The 20,024-nt window shown below is 42.5% G+C and overlaps 1 protein-coding gene across 2 annotated transcripts in view; it reads right to left on the bottom strand.

Annotated features, from left to right (window-relative positions):
• Positions 1-6,335: 6,335 nt before the first annotated feature.
• PAQR3 (progestin and adipoQ receptor family member 3) overlaps positions 6,336-20,024 on the bottom strand; it is a 39,665-nt gene continuing 25,976 nt past the window's right edge. For both annotated transcript variants that reach the window (XM_073543071.1, XM_073543079.1), the window contains exons 7-8: positions 8,040-8,183; positions 6,336-6,991 (exon numbers count right to left, since the gene is read on the bottom strand). In XM_073543071.1, the coding sequence (XP_073399172.1) occupies positions 8,041-8,183 (143 nt within the window). In that variant the 3' untranslated portion in view covers positions 6,336-6,991; position 8,040. The remainder of the gene's footprint in view (positions 6,992-8,039; positions 8,184-20,024) is intronic.

Genomic DNA, 20,024 nt, shown 5'->3' with positions numbered 1-20,024 from the left:
TAACTTATACCAGAGATGTACATCAGCATTTGTGTTCTACACTGTTTTCCACACTTAAAGCCACAAAATAAATGATTGGCAGTAAACTGTAGATTCCCCAGCATTGTATATTGTTGTACATCAATATATTTTTACCGATATTAGAAAAAGACTGAATGGTTGTGCTACAATGAAAATCAATGGTTTACACAATTGTACCAAAAATACATTTTATTGCACAGTAACCACACAGATTTATAAATACACTGAAATTACAATTTTTATAAAATATTAAACAATTGGAAATTGTGTACAGTCCCATAGAGCAGTACTTTCTACAACAAGAATAAATTAGCAAACAGTAACTTAAGTAGGCAAAAAACATGACATGTACGTACACACACACACAAAATCAACAAAAAGTATCTATTCCCCTTTGAATTGTTCACTTTTTATTAGAGCGCAATGGTTTTCATGGCAGGAAACGTTTCATCCAATTTATAGTGCATGACACGAGCCTGGCGTTTGCCCTTAAGGTTCACCATTAGGTTTTCCATATGTTTTTGCCCGATTCGTCATTTGCGACTCTTCAAAAAGTCAAAAGATGTTCTCTGTCATCTACGCCCGAGTGACTTTATGTACACCAGATATTTTGGCACAATTTTAGCATACGGTAGTTTTGCAAAATGTAGAACTTTTTGTGGATGGGGGAAGAACAAAAAAGGTGAAAGGCAAATTTAAAGATTTTGACACGACAAATCATCAAAGGATACATCATAACAAAAACGTGGCTTAAAGAAACCCCACATATGATGAATCAGGCCCAATATTATTTATTTTGAAATGTCATACTTAAAAGGAAGTTACACATATTCAAGGTTATGAAAAAGTACCTGTCGGGATGGATAGAAGAAAATGAAGAACTAAAGAGGTGACCCATGACTTCTATAAGCACCTCAAACTTCAAAAGACCATGAAAATGCATGCAACTACAGCAGTTACTTGGGTTTTCCACCAGTGCCAGCTTTAATCCCTTTTCTTTCATTCATGTTAAATAATGCAAACACCATAATCATCTTGTACCATGCGTGTTTCCAGCGTACTAGCTAAGCATGCCCTGTGCACACAGCATGGGGCAGGGAGCAAACTGCACTTGTGGCAATTGGATTTTCCCCTTTATCAAATATCAGTTACACATGACATGCAGCAGGACCACCGATTATACCAAGATATGGATGCACAATACAAAATAATATTGTGGTACCGTGGTAGCCAGTATTTACAACCAAGATATGGAGGAAGACGACCTGATGAATCAGATAGGAAACCAAAAAATAGAGAGACAGTTCAAAAGTGAGTTAATGTGTGTAAAGCTAGGAGGGTATAGGATATATTAAAGGAAATCTTGCGTTCTACCATACAGTGAGTACGGAAAGTATTCATAACCCTTTAAATTTTTCACTCTGTTTCATTACAGCCATTTGGTAAATTCAAAAAAGTTCATTTTTTTTCTCATTAAGGTACACTCTGCACCCCATCTTGTCTGAAAAAAAAAAACAAAAAACATGTAGAAATTTTTGCAAGTTTATTAAAAAAGAAAAACTGAAAGATCACATGGTCATAAGTATTCAGACCCTTTGCTCAGAAACTCATTTAAGTCACATGCTGTCCATTTCTTTGTGATCCTCCTCAAGATGGTTCTACTCCTTTATTGGAGTGCAGCTGTGTTTAATTAAACTGATAGGACTTGATTTGTAAAGGCACACACCTGTCTATGTAAGACCTCAGAGATCACAGTGCATGTCAGACCTCATGAGAATCATGAGGTCAAAGGAACTGGCCAAGGAGCTCAGAGACCCCAATTATCACTGTGGCTGAGCTCCACTGATGCAATAGGGAGATAGGAGAAAGTTCCACAAAGTCAACTATCACTGCAGCCCTCCACCAGTCGGGCCTCTGTGGCAGAGTGGCCCGACGGAAGCCTCTCCTCGGTGTCAGACATATGAAAGCCCACATAGTTTGCTAAAAAAAACCAAAAAAAAAACAAACAAACACATGAAGGACTCCCAGACTATGAGAAATAAGATTCCCTGGTCTGATGAGACAAAGATAGAACTTTTGGTGATAATTCTAAGTGGTATGTGTGGAGAAAACCAGGCACTGCTCATCACCTGCTCAATACAATCCCAACAGTGAAACATGGTGGTGGCAGCATCATGCTATGGGGGGGGGGGTTTAAGCTGCAGGGACAGGACGACTGGTTGCAATTGAAGGAAACATGAATGCCGCCAAGTACAGAGATATCCTGGATGAAAACCTCTTCCAGAGTGCTCTGGACCTCAGATTTGGCCGAAGGTTCACCTTCCAACAAGACAATGACCCTAAGCACACAGCTAAAATAACAAAGGAGTGGCTTCAGAACAACTCTGTGACCATTCTTGACTGGCCCAGCCAGAGCCCTGACCTAAACCCAATTGAGTATCTCCAGAGAGACTTGAAAATGGCTGTCTGCCAATGTTCACAATCCAACCTGATGGAACTGGAGAGGTTCTGCAAGGAAAAATGGCAGAAGAACACAAATCCAGGTATGAAAAACTTGTATAATTCCCAAGACGACTCATGGCTGTACTAGCTCAAAAGGGTGCTTCTACTTAAAACTGAGCAAAGGGTCTGAATACTTATGACCATGTGATATTTCAGTTTTTCTTTTTAATAAATTTGCAAAACTTTCTACATTTCTGTTTTTTTCCAGTGAAGATTGGGTGCAGAGTGTACATTAATGAGAAAAAAATGAACTTTATGAATTTACCAAATGGCTGCAAAGAAAAAGTGAAAAATTTAAAAAGAGGTCTGAATACTTTACGTACCCACTGTAATTCTTCTGAAGTGGTTCCATCTTTAGGATAGGTCATAAATATCAGATCTGATACTGGTGACAATGGCAGCCCCACTGATGTGATATTGGCGATATGATCACCCCACGATCAGCTATTTGTAGCCACTATGATGTAGTCGTGCCCAAGTGCTGCAGATCTGCTCCCTTTATCGAGAACAAAAAAGCGGATACATGCTGCCCAAAACCACAGACAGCATGTATCAGACACCGGCTGTTCCATCTCAGCCAGGTATGTTGGACTCTGAAATGCTGTTCAGAAAAGATGTACTCCCTGGGGACAGAGCCGCATGGAAGACTAGTCGGGCAGGCTTGCCACTAGAAGCTTCTCCCTGCCTGCTGCCCTGGAGTGTCAGGTCTCTCTATACATGCAAAGAGAAACCGGTCACTCCAGGGCAGGATAAGACTCAAGCACGGCATTTCAGAGTCAAACATACCTAGCTGAGCTCATACAGCCGATGCCAGAAACATGCCGGCCATAGATGGAGCAGCATGTAACCGTTGTCAGGTTCCTTTTAAAGTGAATGTGAGTTTTGCTGCAGCGCCAGGACTGGCCAATACACAGTATATGGGACTGTGCTGTTCTAGCTCTGCACACTATGTATACCTAGCCACCACCGGAGCTGCACACAGCCACTAGGCGAGAGTGATGGGTGTCTTACCCTTATCACATCTCGGGTTTGGAAAGGATAAGTCAGAAAATTCCATGTACAGGACCTTTGCATGTCAATTTAATTACAATTTTCTTGTTACATAATAAAACGGAAAAAAAAAACAAAAGGGGTGAATACTTTTTCAGAAACTTTATGCATGTACATAAACACTTTTTTGCATGCCATCTCCATATGTAAACATAAGTTAAAAGCAAACATTCACATTGTCCTTTGCCTTATACATTTTGCATTATGTGCATTACATTGTATGTGGCAGCACTGAAATATTACCGATTTTAGGTTACATAATAATTCAGTAATTTAGGTTCTCAAACTGAATGTGTCAGTTTGCCTGTTGCCTTCATGAATCTCCCAGTGGCCAGCATTTGTAGACTGCCAGTGAACAGTTTCTGCTGAAAGTCTAAGGGTGCTCTCACATTGCATTCTGGCACCTGTTCGGTGATCCCGTCGGGGGCTGTCTGAACCTCCTGCAAAACAGCATTCGGACATATGTCCCAAAGAGGACTTAATTGCTGAAGGCAGAGCGAATGCAGAGTCTGCATAATTTTCGCGCTTGTACTCCTACTCGAGGCGAATACCCAGACATAGCAGACTGCATCTGTGTATCCGCCTCCAGTAGGCGTAAATGTCTGAAGATGAGGAACGGCACAATGCACGTTAGGCTATAATGGTGCCAGCAAAGCTAAGGCTTCGTCTGCGCATACATCTGAATCCCGTTTTGTGTGGGGTTTGGACGTAACCCCTATGGGGTCACCGAAAGGGTGCAAGAACGCAATGTGAAAGCATTTAAAGGGAATCTGTCACCCTTTTTTTGCCCTATCAGCTGCCGGCATTGACATCAGGGGCTCATCTACAGCATTCTGTAATGCTGTAGGTAAGTCCCAGATGTGACCTAAAAGATAAGAAAAACACGTTAGATTATACACACCGGAGGGGGCGTCCGGTCCGGCTCCTCCCATCTTCATACGCAGGCGTCGGGAGAGGTCTGGCGCCTATGCACTGCAGTATTCTGCTCTGCCCTCAACAGGGCAGAGCAGTGCGCCTGCGCCGGAGCCACTACAGGATGGGAAGAAGAGGACGGCATCGTATGAAGTTGGGAGGCGTCGGACCGGACCGCAACACCCATTGGACCGGACCAATTACCAGAATGCTGTAGATAAGCCCCTGATGTCAATGCCGGCAGCTGATAGTCAAAAAAAGGGTGACAGATTCCCTTTAAGAGAGATTGCAGGGGGCAATAATAAACCAACAGCCTTTATTCCCAATATTATCAGTAGTTTGCTGGCCTCTTAGGAGCAAGATCTTTGATTAAAAACTGTTCACCATGGTTCCTCCCATGTTTATTTGGCCACACAAACCTTTTTAGACCATGGGGGCATTTACAGAGTGACACGCAGAGTTAAACGACCACTGTCTTGCAACATATTTGCTGATTAGCAGTCATTGGATAGCTTTGTTATACAGGCAAATAAGCAGTGTAATAAATCATTCACTAAGCTTAGGCTGCCATTTTTCTTAGTGGCACAGGCCCTGCACTGCCAAAAACTATGATCAGTGGGCAAACCAAAAGATCATTTTACCCAGATACATAGGGTGATCGGCAGCCTATATGCAACGGAACAATTATCGGGAAAACCAGCTTTCCTACTAATGCTTGTTCATGATAATCCTACAATATAAATATACCTTATGTTTAACATGACGATGAAAAAAAATTATACTTTCATTTTATACTATGAAAACCTACATTCCCCACAATACAGCAGTACATCATTGCTGTTTAAAGGTAATCTACACAAAAATCCGCTCTCACGAGACCAGTATTAATGAGCCTGGACACAGACCCCCACCTAATTACTGACTGGTGGGTCCCTGCCTTGTACCACCATTGATCCTGAGAATGGGCATTTAAAATTCCCTTGTAAAACAAAGTGGCATCAGCGCATCTCCACTTAACTAGTGGTCTACAGGACTGGTGGAGATAACAGAGCACAGCACTGCTTTCTCAAGCAGCTGCACATGTGCCTTCCTAATATATGGGAATTCAGAAACTATGCATTTCTATAAATCTCATGACTCATTTTGAATCAGAACTATACATCTAAAATAAAAGTGTAATTTCTTTAAAAAAAATTAAAAAAAATCAGTTTTTGCTTAGTATATTAATGTTATACCTCAACATGTCCAATAACAGTTAAAATTCTTTGGGATGCATCCCTCCTATATTACCGAGAGCGAAGCTCCACTAGAAAGGAGGTCTCCTGCACTGGAACCCACGATAGCCCATTTATGTGAATACAATTAGAACTTTTTGGCTGCCCAAATCTTTGGAAACATCAGCTGATTACCAAGTCAGGTTGTGTCATCTGTATTGTGTAGGCCGCATTTTAAAGGTGGTGGTCTAGTGGAACTGAAAACCCAAGGCGACGATCACCTGCAAATTAGATCTACTTGAGAAACCTGTTGATTGCCTGAAAATGTTCCTTCTTTGCAGATGACATGCATACTGTGGTCCCTACAATGTGCACGTTATATATGGCCATTATTTGGGAAATATTTTCAGCTGCTTAGGTAGCACTAAGAAAGGCAGCAACGTTGTACATAGTCATTAAGTTACAAAAGCGAGTAATATAAAACAGTACATTTCAGGAAGAACGAATGGCAGCAGCTTTGCCTGTTCCGCTTGCATTTTTCTATTAGATTTAGTTAATAAATAAGCTGAAATGGGGAAACTAGATTCTAGAACATGCTCTTCTTCAACAGAGGAAAAAAAATCTAGGGACCAAAAATATAAGAAAACCTTTATTGAAATCTATTTGTTAAAACTTCATTTGATTTAGCTTAAATTAAGTTAATAAATAAGGAAGGCACACCCAAAATTAATAAATAAAAGCTTAACTTGTGTTAGAGCTTTCCAGTACACGCACTGTATAAAGGTGTAGGATTTTCTAATTTTGTTTAATGATGGAACATCAATTTTTTGATACTGTATTCAGTATGATGTGGCATGAAAGAGAATAATCTTCACATGCCGATTTGGCACATATATACAGGCCTGTATACATTGTCCAATAGACTGAAACGAAATGACATTTCTTAAAGTACAGATATGGAATGTTTCATATTATCACCTTCTCAGAGCCATAACATGACTAACTCAGTGAGAAGTGTCCTTTGCAAATATCAAGTTATGACTGATGCATCATTACAGTTCAACCCAGAGTGTCTTCATTCCCAACCGCTTTAAAAGCAGGCGGTAATGCCGTCTCGCTCCTCAGTGCAGTCACCTTAGGACGCCAGCTGACTTTCCAGAAGCAAACCTTCAGATGAATGGATGACTCATGGGTTTGTTAAGAAACTAAAAAAACTAAAAAAAAAACAAAAAAACACCAGCATCCATATTCAGGATTTCTTCTGCAAATTCTCAAATAGAAATGAGAAGATTCTGGGGAGAAAAAGATAAAAACAAATTTTAAAAACACTATTAATGGGAACCTGTCAGCAGGATTGTGCACAGTAACATGTCGACGCCGTTATACTGATTACAAATGATGCCTGGTTGATGAAATCCGTCTTGTGGCTGTTGTGCAATCTTTATTTTCAGTTTTAAGTTAATGATATGCTCGTGATCCAGGGTGGCCTGTGTGGGGTTTCATGTGGTGCTCTGATGGTGACGCATACGCTGCAGTATGATCGCATATTTAATGTGCATGTAATCCTTTTTTTTCAGGTTATCCATAATTTCCTTAAAAAAAAAAAATGAAACTGGCACCAGCAAAGTACCACCATCTAAGTGGAGCCAATTTTTTTTTCTCTAGCAAGATGGCGGTGCCTGCGTACTAGCATCCATCGGAAAGAAAAGGATTACACACACATTTTATATGCAGTCATGTTGCAGCGCAGGTGCCAATGCCAGTCTGCAGAAGGAGATTTTCTTTCGTCAAGCATATCAATAACGCAAAGCTGAAAAAGATTGCACAACAACCACAAGACTGATTTCATCAACCAAGGCAAGAAATATGACACGATGTGTGGTTTAGTGTGCACAATCCAGCTGACAGGTTCACTTTAATGAAGAGAAGCAAAAGGTCTGTTTTAGAATGGTTTTCAGACTGCCTTAACGGAACTGGTCAGCAGGATTGTGCTGAGTAACCTACACACAGTGTCAGGTTGGCGCCATTATACTGATTACAATGTTACCTTGGTTGATGAAATCCGTCTTGTGGCTGTTTCTTAGTCTTTATTTTCAGTTTTGTGTTAATGATATGCTCGTGTCCTAAGGCGGGGTTCATGCATGTGTGCTCTGATTATATATTCATAATGCAGACAGGTCACTGCTTCCTCAGTGACCCACCCCCTAATTTGCATGTATTAGAGACTACTGAATTATTTAAGTTCCTAACAAAAAGTCGCTAATGCTTGTGTGCCTATGTGATGACCGTGTTGAGACAATGGGCACCGACAACTTGTTTAATTCTAGTGACCTCACTTACCTCATAAATGATTCACATGGGGAGGACATGGTTGGCTATGTCTGTACTGCATGATGTAGACTGTAGATTGGTGCCACCAATACAACATGACCACTGCAAGAATATGCCACAGCTGGTGACTGGAACCAAGGTAGTTTAGCTGTCCTGTAAAAATTTTTTTTTTTTACAAACGTATTACAATACAAAGGACACTAAAGAACACAGTCAAAAATAAAAGGATGGTAACTAAATCTCAATATTACATGCCATGGTTTGTGTTAATCACTCTAACACTACATTCATCCACACTGAACCCCTCAGCAGCGGGTCTTATCGTGGTCAGAAAAGTCTACCATCAAGGGTATGGGGTCGTTGCTACAATGTCTTATGATACTGATCACCACTGTTGCTTTGCAGAGCTGGGGTCCTGGGTTCAAATCCCACCAAGGACAACATCTACAAGGAAACTGTATGTTCTCCCCGTGTTTGCGAGGGATTACTCCAGGTTCTCCGATTTTCTCCCACACTCCAAAGTCCAAACACGTACTGATAGGAAAGGATAGTGAGCCTCAATGGGGACAGTGATGATACCTGTAAAGTACTGTGGAACGAATGGCGCAAAATAAGTGAGTAAAATAAGTGCACAAATATGTTGAGCAATCGATGTGCTGGATGAAACACATACAAGTGCCATAGAGCTGTTGGAATTATTCCAGACAGAAATATAGCTAGTCTGTATCCAGAACACAGCCGGCCCTAGATCAGAGACATACGTTAGGAGAATTATCTTTCGGACCTCCACTCTCCAGGACTAACTAATAATGTAGACAAACCTCAAAATTAATCAGTGGGATTATATATTCAATAATAACACCGGAAGCACAAAAAGAATAACCCCTAAAATTTAGCTTTTAATTCAATGACTAAAAACATTAGTGAAAATGACTAAAAGAAGGAGTAGTAGAGGACAAAAAATGAAGGGAGAAAAAATTGTTTTTAGTTCTCTTCAGTATTCAAATATTGGGCCAATGGCTAAGTTACCCTAGTCAGCCCTAATTTCACCCTTCCTAGCCGCGGAGGTTGGCACCCTAGTTGTAGACGATATGGCGCCCCCGCTCAACGTCGGTATCCCTAATAACCCCTACGTCTCCCTGCATATACAAAAAGGGACACAAAAAAGAAACACACACACACTTATAGTACCGAAAGAATAAAGAAACAAAAATGGTCTCATAGATAATACTAAATTGCTATGAACTTATCTCGTAGTATTTCTAACAATATAAGAACCCCAAAAAGACTTCTCGGAGTCAAAAGAATATAATGGGGTTAATATCCGGCAGCTTAGAGAAGGACTTATCTCATAGTGACTACGAGATAAGTCCTTCTCTAAGCTGCCGGATATTAACCCCATTATATTCTTTTGACTCCGAGATAAGTCTTTTTGGGGTTCTTATATTGTTAGAAATACTACGAGATAAGTTCATAGCAATTTAGTATTATCTATGAGACCATTTTTGTCTCTTTATTCTTTCGGTACTATAAGTGTGTGTGTGTTTCTTTTTTGTGTCCCTTTTTGTATATGCAGGGAGACGTAGGGGTTATTAGGGATACCGACGTTGAGCGGGGGCGCCATATCGTCTACAACTAGGGTGCCAACCTCCGCGGCTAGGAAGGGTGAAATTAGGGCTGACTAGGGTAACTTAGCCATTGGCCCAATATTTGAATAATGAAGAGAACTAAAAACAATTTTTTCTCCCTTCATTTTTTGTCCTCTACTACTCCTTCTTTTAGTCATTTTCACTAATGTTTTTAGTCATTGAATTAAAAGCTAAATTTTAGGGGTTATTCTTTTTGTGCTTCCGGTACTAACTAATAATGTATCAATAACTGGTAGTGGCTACATCTATGAAGAAACAAGTCATTGATGGAAAGAGTACTGGATATCCCTCTATCTGTATCTAATAAATGTATACGTTTTTGAAAATATTTTGAGTCCACTACAGTCAGTGACACAAAAAACATATCATAACGGGACATGTGAGAAGAGTCTTTAAAATCCCATTTACATGTAATGGAAGAATAATGTTCTTATCTGTCAGAATTACTGCAAATTTACCACTTCACACAATCTATAAGAATTATATTCTATATTTCATTTTACCAGTATGCAGCTCTACATAACCTTACATGAACCTTGTTAATGGACATTGCAAATGCCAGTCGAATTGGAAACTGGAGGCGTTTAAAATCAAAAGGCAAATCAGATGGAATGAGTGGAATTCTTGGAATGAAAATGTCCTCTCCTTTGTTACATCCTGTTGCTGAGCCGTGTATCTAATCCTATCATGTGTGATACCGACTGCTGAGTTGTGCATCTAATCCTATCCTGTGTGATACTGACTGCTGAGCTGTGTATCTAATCCTATCCTGTGTGATACTGTCTGCTGAGACGTGTATCTAATCCTATCCTGTGTGATACTGACTGCTGAGCTGTGTATTTAATCCTATCCTGTGTGATACTGTCTGCTGAGCCGTGTATCTAATCCTATCCTGTGTGATACTGACTGCTGAGCCGTGTATCTAATCCTATCCTGTGTGATAGTCTGCTGAGACGTGTATCTAATCCTATCCTGTGTGATACAGTCTGCTGAGTCGTGCATCTAATCTTATCCTGTGTGATACTGTCTGCTGAGCCATGTATCTAATCCTATCCTGTGTGATACTGTCTGCTGAGCCGTGTGTCTAATCCTATCCTGTGTGATACTGTCTGCTGAGCCGTGTATCTAATCCTGTGTGATACTGACTGCTGAGCTGTGTATCGAATCCTATCCTGTGTGATACTGTCTGCTGAGCCATGTATCTAATCCTGTGTGATACTGACTGCTGAGCTGTGTATCGAATCCTATCCTGTGTGATACTGGGCTCCCCCTGCAGTCTGTGGCTGACCTGTGTATCTAATCATTTCTTGTATGATACTGTCTGCTGAGCTGTGTATCTAATCCTATCCTGTGTGATACTGTCTGCTGAGCCGTGTATCTAATCCTATGCTGTGTGATACTGGGCTCCACCTGCAGTCTGTGTCAGACGGTGGTCTGTGTCAGACGGTAAGAAATTGTGTTATTTCCAGCTTTACAGAAGGACGATAACACCATAGAAATGATAAGAATAATAGGCCTCAGTTATCACAACTATCTACAAGGAAAATTGTTGCTCATAGCAACCAACCACAGCTCAGCTTTCATCTTTTAAACATCTCTGGTGAAATGAAAGATGTTTAGTGATTGGTTGCTATGGGTATCAGGCAGTGTACCTGTTGTGGTCAAGAAGACGTGCCTATGGGATGGAGGATGTGTGATGGGTATATGTGTTGTGAGTTCATTTTTCCCTTCACCATTGAGGTCTGATGAACGCCCTCCTCTAGTGAAGGAAGGTAGTGAGACTGATTGCCAAACACCTGGGCAGCTAGATGATGACTGGGTGGCTGGAATTGAGGACTGGATATAAGGCTGACGACGCCCTTCTTCCTGGCTGGTGATTTTCCTGCTGGATTCTTGGAGACCAGTCTGATTCCTGCATCTCAAAGCTAAGTTTTTCTGCTCTGCTTTGTACTCTTCAGTTTTGTTTTTGTTTTGCCTTGTTTTTTGGGAGTTCTGCCATCCCCGGCCGGGGGTGAGCTGAATTCCATTTTTGTCTCTGATCTGTTGTTATTTTGCTCTGTCTTCAGAATATACCTGAGTGCTGATAGTCTTTTGAAGCCTAGCGACTTCAGGGCCTGTTTTTCCTATCAGTCGGTTGGCTCATATTGGTAGGGTTTTTGCGGATGGCAGACAGCAGCTTTCCTATCCTGTCCTATGTAGTTAGCTTGGGCCCCATCATTTGCTCAACCTATCTTTCTATCTGTGTTAGTGTTTTCATCTTGATTCACAGTAATATGTTGGGGGCTGCCTATTGCTTTGGGGTCTGCTCTGGGGCAGTTTAGTTTTTCCCCTTTCTGTCTTTAGGCTATATAGTTCTCCGGCTGTGATCGAGGGGTCTAGGGCACCGTAGGAACCCCCCACGGCTACTGCTAGTTGTTGTGGATAGGTTCAGGGGTCTGCAATCCGATAGCTGCCAACCTCTCTGGTTTTTCTGGACTTAGCTGGTATTTTGTTTTTTCCTCCTTCGGTGACTCATCATAACAGAATCACCAGCCATACCGCAGATCCTAGGGTACTCAATAGCAGGAGAGAATTGTAAAAAAAGAAAAAAAAAAAAAAAAAGTGTCAGAATTTTTTTTTTTTTTTGTGTGCATATTTTTTCCTCTATATCTCTGAGGCCGTAGGGGGAATTTTTCTCTCAATGGAGATGAAGCAATTGTCTGATCGTGTGGAGCAGCTCGCTGCTGAAGTGCGGGGAATTTCCGCCTATCTTGCTCATTCACATGCTCCCGAACCAAAGATTCCTTCTCCTGATGAATTTTTGGGGGATCGGTCTAAATTCTTGAATTTCAAGAATAATTGTAAATTATCTTTTGCCTTGAAGCCTAACTCGTCGGGGAACTCCGCGCAGCAGGTTAAAATTGTCATCTCTTTGCTGCGCGGCGATCCCCAGGATTGGGTGTTTTCTTTGAAACCTGATGATCCTATTCTGAATAATGTGAACGCATTTTTTCAAGCCTTGGGGTTGTTGTATGATGAACCTAATGCTATTGATCAGGCTGAAAAGACCATGTTGGCATTAAGCCAGGATCGGGATTCGGCAGAGATGTACTGTCAAAAATTCCGAAAGTGGGCGGTCCTTACTACCTGGAATGATGGTGCCTTGGCAGCCCTCTTTCGGAAGGGTTTGTCAGAAACTGTAAAAGATACTATGGTGGGATTTCCTGTTCCCTCTGGTCTTGACAATTCTATGTCATTAGCCATTCAGGTGGATCGGCGTTTACGTGAACGCAAAACTACACGAGAGATGTTACCACCTGTTGAACAAATGTCTGGACCTATGCAATGTGATAGAGTTTTGTCTAGGGCGCAACGTCAGGAGTTCAGAAGGCGTAATAAGCTGTGTTTCTTTTGTGGAGATGTCTCGCATATTATTTCTGTCTGCCCTAAACGAGAGAAACGTTGTGCACACACATTTTCTGTGGGTGGTGTTCAACCTAAGTTTCTTCTGGCAATTACTCTGATCTGCTCCCTGTCCACATTTTCCGCCAAGGCTTTTGTGGATTCAGGAGCAGCTCTGAACCTGATGGACTTGGATTTTGCTAAACGTTGTGGATTTCCTATGACACCTCTGCGGACGCCTATCCCTTTGAGGGGTATTGATGCTACTCCTTTGGCGAAGAATAACCCTCAGTTTTGGACCCAGGTGGTAATGCGGGTCGCCCCAGACCATCAAGAAAATTGCAGATTTTTGGTGTTGCATAATTTGCATGATACCATTGTTCTGGGGTTTCCCTGGTTGCAAATCCATAATCCAGTTCTGGATTGGAAATCTTTGTCTGTGGTGAGTTGGGGTTGTCGGTGTGCCCTTAGTGATGCTCCTGTTTTCTCCACCTGTCCCCAGTCACATGATGTTCCTGACTATTTGGCTGACTTTTATGATGTATTTAGTGAGAATGAGTCTGCGTCTTTGCCTCCTCATAGGAGTTATGACTGTACAACTGAGCTGAGCCCTGGGTGTAAATTTCCCAAGGGTCGGCTTTTCAATTTATCTGTACCCGAGCACGAGGCTATGCGATCCTATATTAAGGAGGCATTGGAGAAGGGTCATATTAGACCATCCTCTTCACCCTTAGGTGCTGGTTTTTTTTTCGTGGCTAAAAAGGATGGTTCAATAAGGCCTTGTATTGACTATCGTGCCCTCAACAAAATTACGGTTAAATATCAGTATCCGTTACCCCTGATTTCTGATCTATTCTCCAGAGTTAAAGGTGCTTGCTGGTTTACCAAGCTTGACCTCAGGGGGGCGTATAATCTTATTCGCATTAAGCATGGGGATGAATGGAAGATGGCGTTTAAAACTCTGGAGGGACATTTTGAGTACCTGGTGATGCCTTTTGGGCTCACAAATGCTCCTTCTGTCTTCCAGTGCTTCATGAACGATATATTCCGAGACTTTGTGGATAAATTTTTGATTATCTATCTGGATGATATTTTGATCTTCTCCAAGAATTGGGACTCTCATGTGGAACATGTTCGGACTGTGTTCCGGATTTTGAGGGAGAATTCCCTGTATGTCAAGGGATCGAAGTGCCTTTTTGGGGTACAGAGGATTTCATTTTTGGGATTTATTTTGTCTCCGTCAACTATTGAAATGGACCCGGCCAAGGTACAGGCCATTTATGATTGGGTTCAGCCCACTTCTTTGAAGGCTCTCCAGAAGTTTTTGGGTTTTGCTAATTTTTATCGGAAATTTATAGCTAATTTTTCTGGTATTGCCAAGCCATTGACGGATTTGACTAGGAAGGGTGCTGATGTGCTGAATTGGTCTCCGGAGGCTGTTTCTTCCTTTCAGGAGCTGAAGCGAAGATTCACTTCTGCTCCGGTTTTGCGGCAAGCTGATGTCTCACTCCCGTTTCTGGTGGAGGTGGACGCTTCCGAGATTGCTGCAGGAGCGGTGTTGTCCCAAAAAGATCCTGTGACATCTAAAATGAATCCTTGTGCTTTCTTTTCCCGAAAGTTCTCCCCATCCGAACGTAACTATGATGTGGGGAATCGGGAACTGTTGGCCATGAAATGGGCATTTGAGGAGTGGAGACATTGGTTGGAGGGAGCCAAACACCAAGTCGTGGTCCTTACTGACCACAAGAATTTGATTTACCTGGAGTCGGCCAAGCGCTTGAATCCTAGACAGGCTAGGTGGGCCTTGTTTTTCACACGTTTTGATTTTGTGGTCTCTTTTCTTCCGGGCACTAAGAATGTCAAGGCAGACGCCCTCTCTAGGAGTTTCCTTGCTGATTCTCCTGTTGTGACTAAGCCTGCTACCATCTTAGGCGAGGGGGTAGTTCTTTCTGCCATCTCGCCCGATTTGAGACGTGCTCTGGAAGAGTTTCAGGAGGACAAACCTGAGCGTTGTCCCAGTGGAAAGTTGTATGTTCCTGACCAGTGGAGGAAGAGAGTGATGTCTGAAGTTCATTACTCTGCATTGGCTGGTCATCCAGGTATTATTGGTACTAGAGATCTGGTGAGTCGATCTTTTTGGTGGCCCGCCTTGTCTCGTGATGTCAGGAATTTTGTGCAGTCCTGTGGGACTTGCTCCCGGTCTAAACCTTGTTCTCGCTCTAGTGGCTTGTTGATGCCTTTGCCGGTGCCCAGGAGGCCATGGACCCATATTTCAATGGATTTTATCTCTGATATGCCTGTCTCTCAGAGAATGACTTATTTGGGTGATTTGTGATAGATTCTCTAAGATGGTCTATCTTGTACCACTCCCTAAGTTGCCATCTTCCTCTGAGTTGGTGCCCTTGTTTTGCAACAGGTGGTTCGCTTGCATGGGATTCCTGAGAACATTGTATCTGACAGAGGAGTTCAGTTTGTTTCTAGATTTTGGAGAACTTTCTGTTCCAAGCTGGGAATTCAGTTGTCCTTCTCCTCTGCGTTTCACCCTCAGACCAATGGGCAGACGGAGAGAACAAACCAGACTTTGGAGTCGTATTTGAGATGTTTTATTTCTGCCGATCAGGATGATTGGGTTTCATTTTTGCCCTTGGCCGAATTTGCTTTAAATAATAGAGCTAGTTCTGCCACTTTGATGTCACCTTTTTTTTGTAACTTTGGTTTTCACCCTCGATTTTCTTCAGGGCAGGTGGAGCCTTCTGCCTGCCCAGGTGTTAACACTGTGGTGGAGAGAATGCACCAGATCTGGGACCAAGTAGTGGATAAGTTGTCTCTCTCCCAGGAAAAGGCCCAGCGGTTTTCCAACCGGCGTAGGACCGTTGGTCCCCAGTTTAAGGTGGGTGATATGGTTTGGTTGTCATCAAAAAATATCGCTATGAAGGTGGCTTCTCCTAAGTTTAAGCCTAGATTTATTGGACCTTACAAGATTTTGGAGATTATTAATCCGGTCTCTTTTCGGTTGGCTCTTCCTGTCACATTTAAAATTCATAATGTGTTTCATAAGTCCTTGTTGAAGAGGTTTGTTGAACCAGTAGTTCCTGTGGTGGCACCTCCTGACCCTATATTGGTTGAAGGTAACATGGAATATGAGGTGGAGAAGATACTGGATTCCCGTCTGGCTAGACGGAGACTCCAGTATTTGGTTAAGTGGAAGGGTTATGGTCAGGAGGATAATTCCTGGGTCTCTGCCTCATGCCGAAAGATTGGTGCGTGCCTTTCATCGGGCTCACCCAGATCGCCCTGGTGGCATGGATGAGGGTTCGGTGACCCCTCCTCAAGGGGGAGGTACTGTTGTGAGTTCATTTTTCCCTTCACCATTGAGGTCTGATGAACTCCCTCCTCTAGTGAAGGAAGGTAGTGAGACTGATTGCCAAACACCTGGGCAGCTAGATGATGACTGGGTGGCTGGAATTGAGGACTGGATATAAGGCTGACGACGCCCTTCTTCCTGGCTGGTGATTTTCCTGCTGGATTCTTGGAGACCAGTCTGATTCCTGCATCTCAAAGCTAAGTTTTTCTGCTCTGCTTTGTACTCTTCAGTTTTGTTTTGCCTTGTTTTTTGGGAGTTCTGCCATCCCCGGCCGGGGGTGAGCTGAATTCCATTTTTGTCTCTCATCTGTTATTTTGCTCTGTCTTCAGAATATACCTGAGTGCTGATATAGTCTTTTGAAGCCTAGCGACTTCAGGGCCTGTTTTTCCTATCAGTCGGTTGGCTCCATTTGATAGGGTTTTTGCGGATGGCAGACAGCAGCTTTCCTATCCTGTCCTATGTAGTTAGCTTGGGCCCCATCATTTGCTCAACCTATCTTTCTAGCTGTGTTAGTGTTTTTATCTTGCTTCACCATCATTATATGTTGGGGGCTGCCTATTGCTTTGGGGTCTGCTCTGGGGCAGCTTAATTTTTCCCCTTTCTGTCTTTAGGCTATATATAGTTCTCTGGCTGTGATCGAGGGGTCTAGGGCACCGTAGGAACCCCCCACGGCTACTGCTAGTTGGTGTGGATAGGTTCAGGGGTCTGCAATCCGATAGCTGCCAACCTCTCTGGTTTTTCTGGACTTAGCTGGTATTTTGTTTTTTCCCTTCTTCGGTGACTCATCATATATGGGCACGGGAAGGGGCGATTCATTTCTGTCATGTGCTCTCTGCTCCTTTCTAGGGGGCAGACAATGGCTGGGAGCTTATGCTCCCAAGGATTCTAGATTTCTCCCACCAAGTCAGTGTCTGCTGAGGTTTTGTGGAGTGGGAAAACTGTTGCTCATAGCAACCAATCACATCTCAGCTTCTTTTTAACAGCTCTGGTGAAATGAAAGTTGCTTCGTAATTGGGTGGGGCTATGTAGAGTGGGCATGGCCGATACACACACACTCACACATTTTATATACCGGGGTTGGACAAAATAATGGAAACACCTGGAAACATCAACAAAAGTTAGTTTAATATGGTGTAGGTCGGTCCACCTTTTGCGGCGATTACAGCCTCAATTCTCCGAGGTATGGATTCATACAAGGTTTGAATTGTTTCCAAAGGAATTGTAGCCCATTCTTCAGTTAAATTACCCTCCAGTTCTTTGAGCGACGATGGCGGCGGAAATCGACGTCTAACTTGAATCTCTAAAATCGACCATAAACGCTCAATGTTGAGGTCTGGGGATTGTGCGGGCCAGATGAGATGCTCAACTTCATTAGAATGTTCCTCGTGCCATGCTTGAACGATTCTAGCTGTATAAATTGGTGCATTATCATCCTGAAAGGTGGCGTTCCCCTCCGGGAACAGTGCTTGAACCATAGGATGCACTTGGTCACCAAAATGCCTAAATAATCTCGGCTGTTAATGCTTCCATGAAGGGATATCATTGGCCCGGCGGATCTCCACGAAATAGCACCCCAGATCATCACAGAACCTTCACCATGTTTTACGGTTGGGAGAAGACAGTCTGGATGGAATGCTTCTTTCGGCTGTCTCCAAACGCACACTCGGCCGGAGGTCGGAAATAGGGTAAACGATGATTCGTCTGAGAATATCACGTTTCCACTGCTTGGGGGACCAATTCTGGAGGTTTGTACACCACTCTAAACGCTTGGAAACATGTCATTGAGAGCAGCGGTTTTCTAATTGCAGCTCTTCCGTGGAATCCAGATTTGTGCAGCTCCCGACGAACAGTTTTCGTGGAAACTGGGTTCTGTAGGTGTTCACTGAGCTTAGCAGTGATTTTCGGAGCCATGGTCTTGCGATCCTCTCTCACAATTCGCTTTAGAGTCCGACAGTCTCTCTCAGTCAACTTCGACTTTCGGCCGGACCTGTGCTTTGCTGCGGACGTTTTTCCCTTCTCTTTCAAACGCAGTCATTACTTTGGAGACAGTACTTCTTGACACGCCAAGCATTCGGGCACTTTCTGTTACACTAGCGCCTGCCATACGAGCACCAACAATTTGGCCTCTTTGAAAATCCGAGAGGTCTGCCATTGGTATCAGATTCTCATCAATGTTCTTACAATTCTGCAAAACAAACAGTTAATTTACATACACATATCACGTAACACATATCACGTAACACAAATAATCAACTACAAAACAGTACCATATGTCACGGTTTGCATGTTTATAACATGTCCGAAGATTATGATGCCAAAACGTTAGGTGTTTCCATTATTTTGTCCAACCCCTATATATACAGTGTGTATATAAAACAAAGTTATTAAAACTTGATTACATTAAGAATAAAGAGCAGACAAAAGGGTAACCGACAATGCACATCACTAAAATAGTGGAACGGCAGGTCAGAGGTACTAAAAAGTACACCAAACAAATGCCCATTAGTAGTTTGCAAGGAAACACACATGTGCCTATATTAATAGTATAGAATTGCATCTGTGCGCCTCTGCAATTTTCAGCAAAAAACCACAGACATGTAGATGGACCAATAAACTATTACAAATATGAGTACTATCCGTGAGTATCACGGCTAGGCGCAGAAGTTACCGTGAAGGAAAATCTTAAGCTGTCAGCATATCAAGACATTATGAACTATTATATGTTTCCAACTTTGTGGGAACAGATTGAAGAAGGTCCATAGCATGACTATACCCCAGTGCACAAAGCAAGGTCCAGAAAGACATGATGGGGATAGTTTGCTGTGGAAGAACTTGAACCCCCTGATCTCAAACCCAATTAACAAATTTTCTATTAACTTTAACCCCTTAACACCCAATGTTGTGCAGTGTCCGTCATTGGGTGCCTCCCGCTGTTTGGTGTGGGCTCTGGAGATAAGCCTGCACCTTTTCCGACACATGACAGCTGATCTGAACAGCTGACATGTGTCCCTAAAAATCGTGTGGGGAATCGCCATCCACACGTGACTGTTAACATGTTAAAGGCCGCTTTCAATCTGTGACATCGGCATCTAACATGTACGCGCTGGAAGCGCATTGCAAAGCATGCCCAACAGCGCCCGTGTAACATGACCACGGGTCGCCAATGGATTGGCGTGACAACCCGGGGTCTGCAGCAGATCCCTGTGGTTGACATCACCGGGCTGCTATGAGAGGTCATCACTCATAGCAAGTGAGCATTTCTGCTACATAGAGGAGAGCTGAAGCCCTGCTGTGTGTGACACAAGCGATCAGATGATCGCAGCTTCTAGTCTCCCATGGAGACTATTAAAGCTAGCAAAAAGTGAAAAGAAAAAAATAAAAGTTATTAAACTTTTTGAAAAATATAAAAAATTTTTATTAAAATCACCCCCATTCAAAATAAAACAATAAAATAGAATATACACATATTTGGTATGAGAATGGTTCAGAATCGCCCAATCAATATATAAAAAGAAATAATCCGATCGGTAAACGGAGTAAAAGGGAAAAAAAAAAAAAATGCCAGAATTACTTCTGGGCGCCTTAAAAATGCAATAATAG

Source organism: Dendrobates tinctorius, unplaced genomic scaffold (assembly GCF_039654945.1).
Source record: "Dendrobates tinctorius isolate UK_male_01 unplaced genomic scaffold, ASM3965494v1 ptg000011l, whole genome shotgun sequence".
Classification (NCBI taxonomy): domain Eukaryota; kingdom Metazoa; phylum Chordata; class Amphibia; order Anura; family Dendrobatidae; genus Dendrobates; species Dendrobates tinctorius.
Note: the sequence above shows the minus strand (reverse complement) of the source record. Positions and strands in the feature narration are given on the sequence as shown.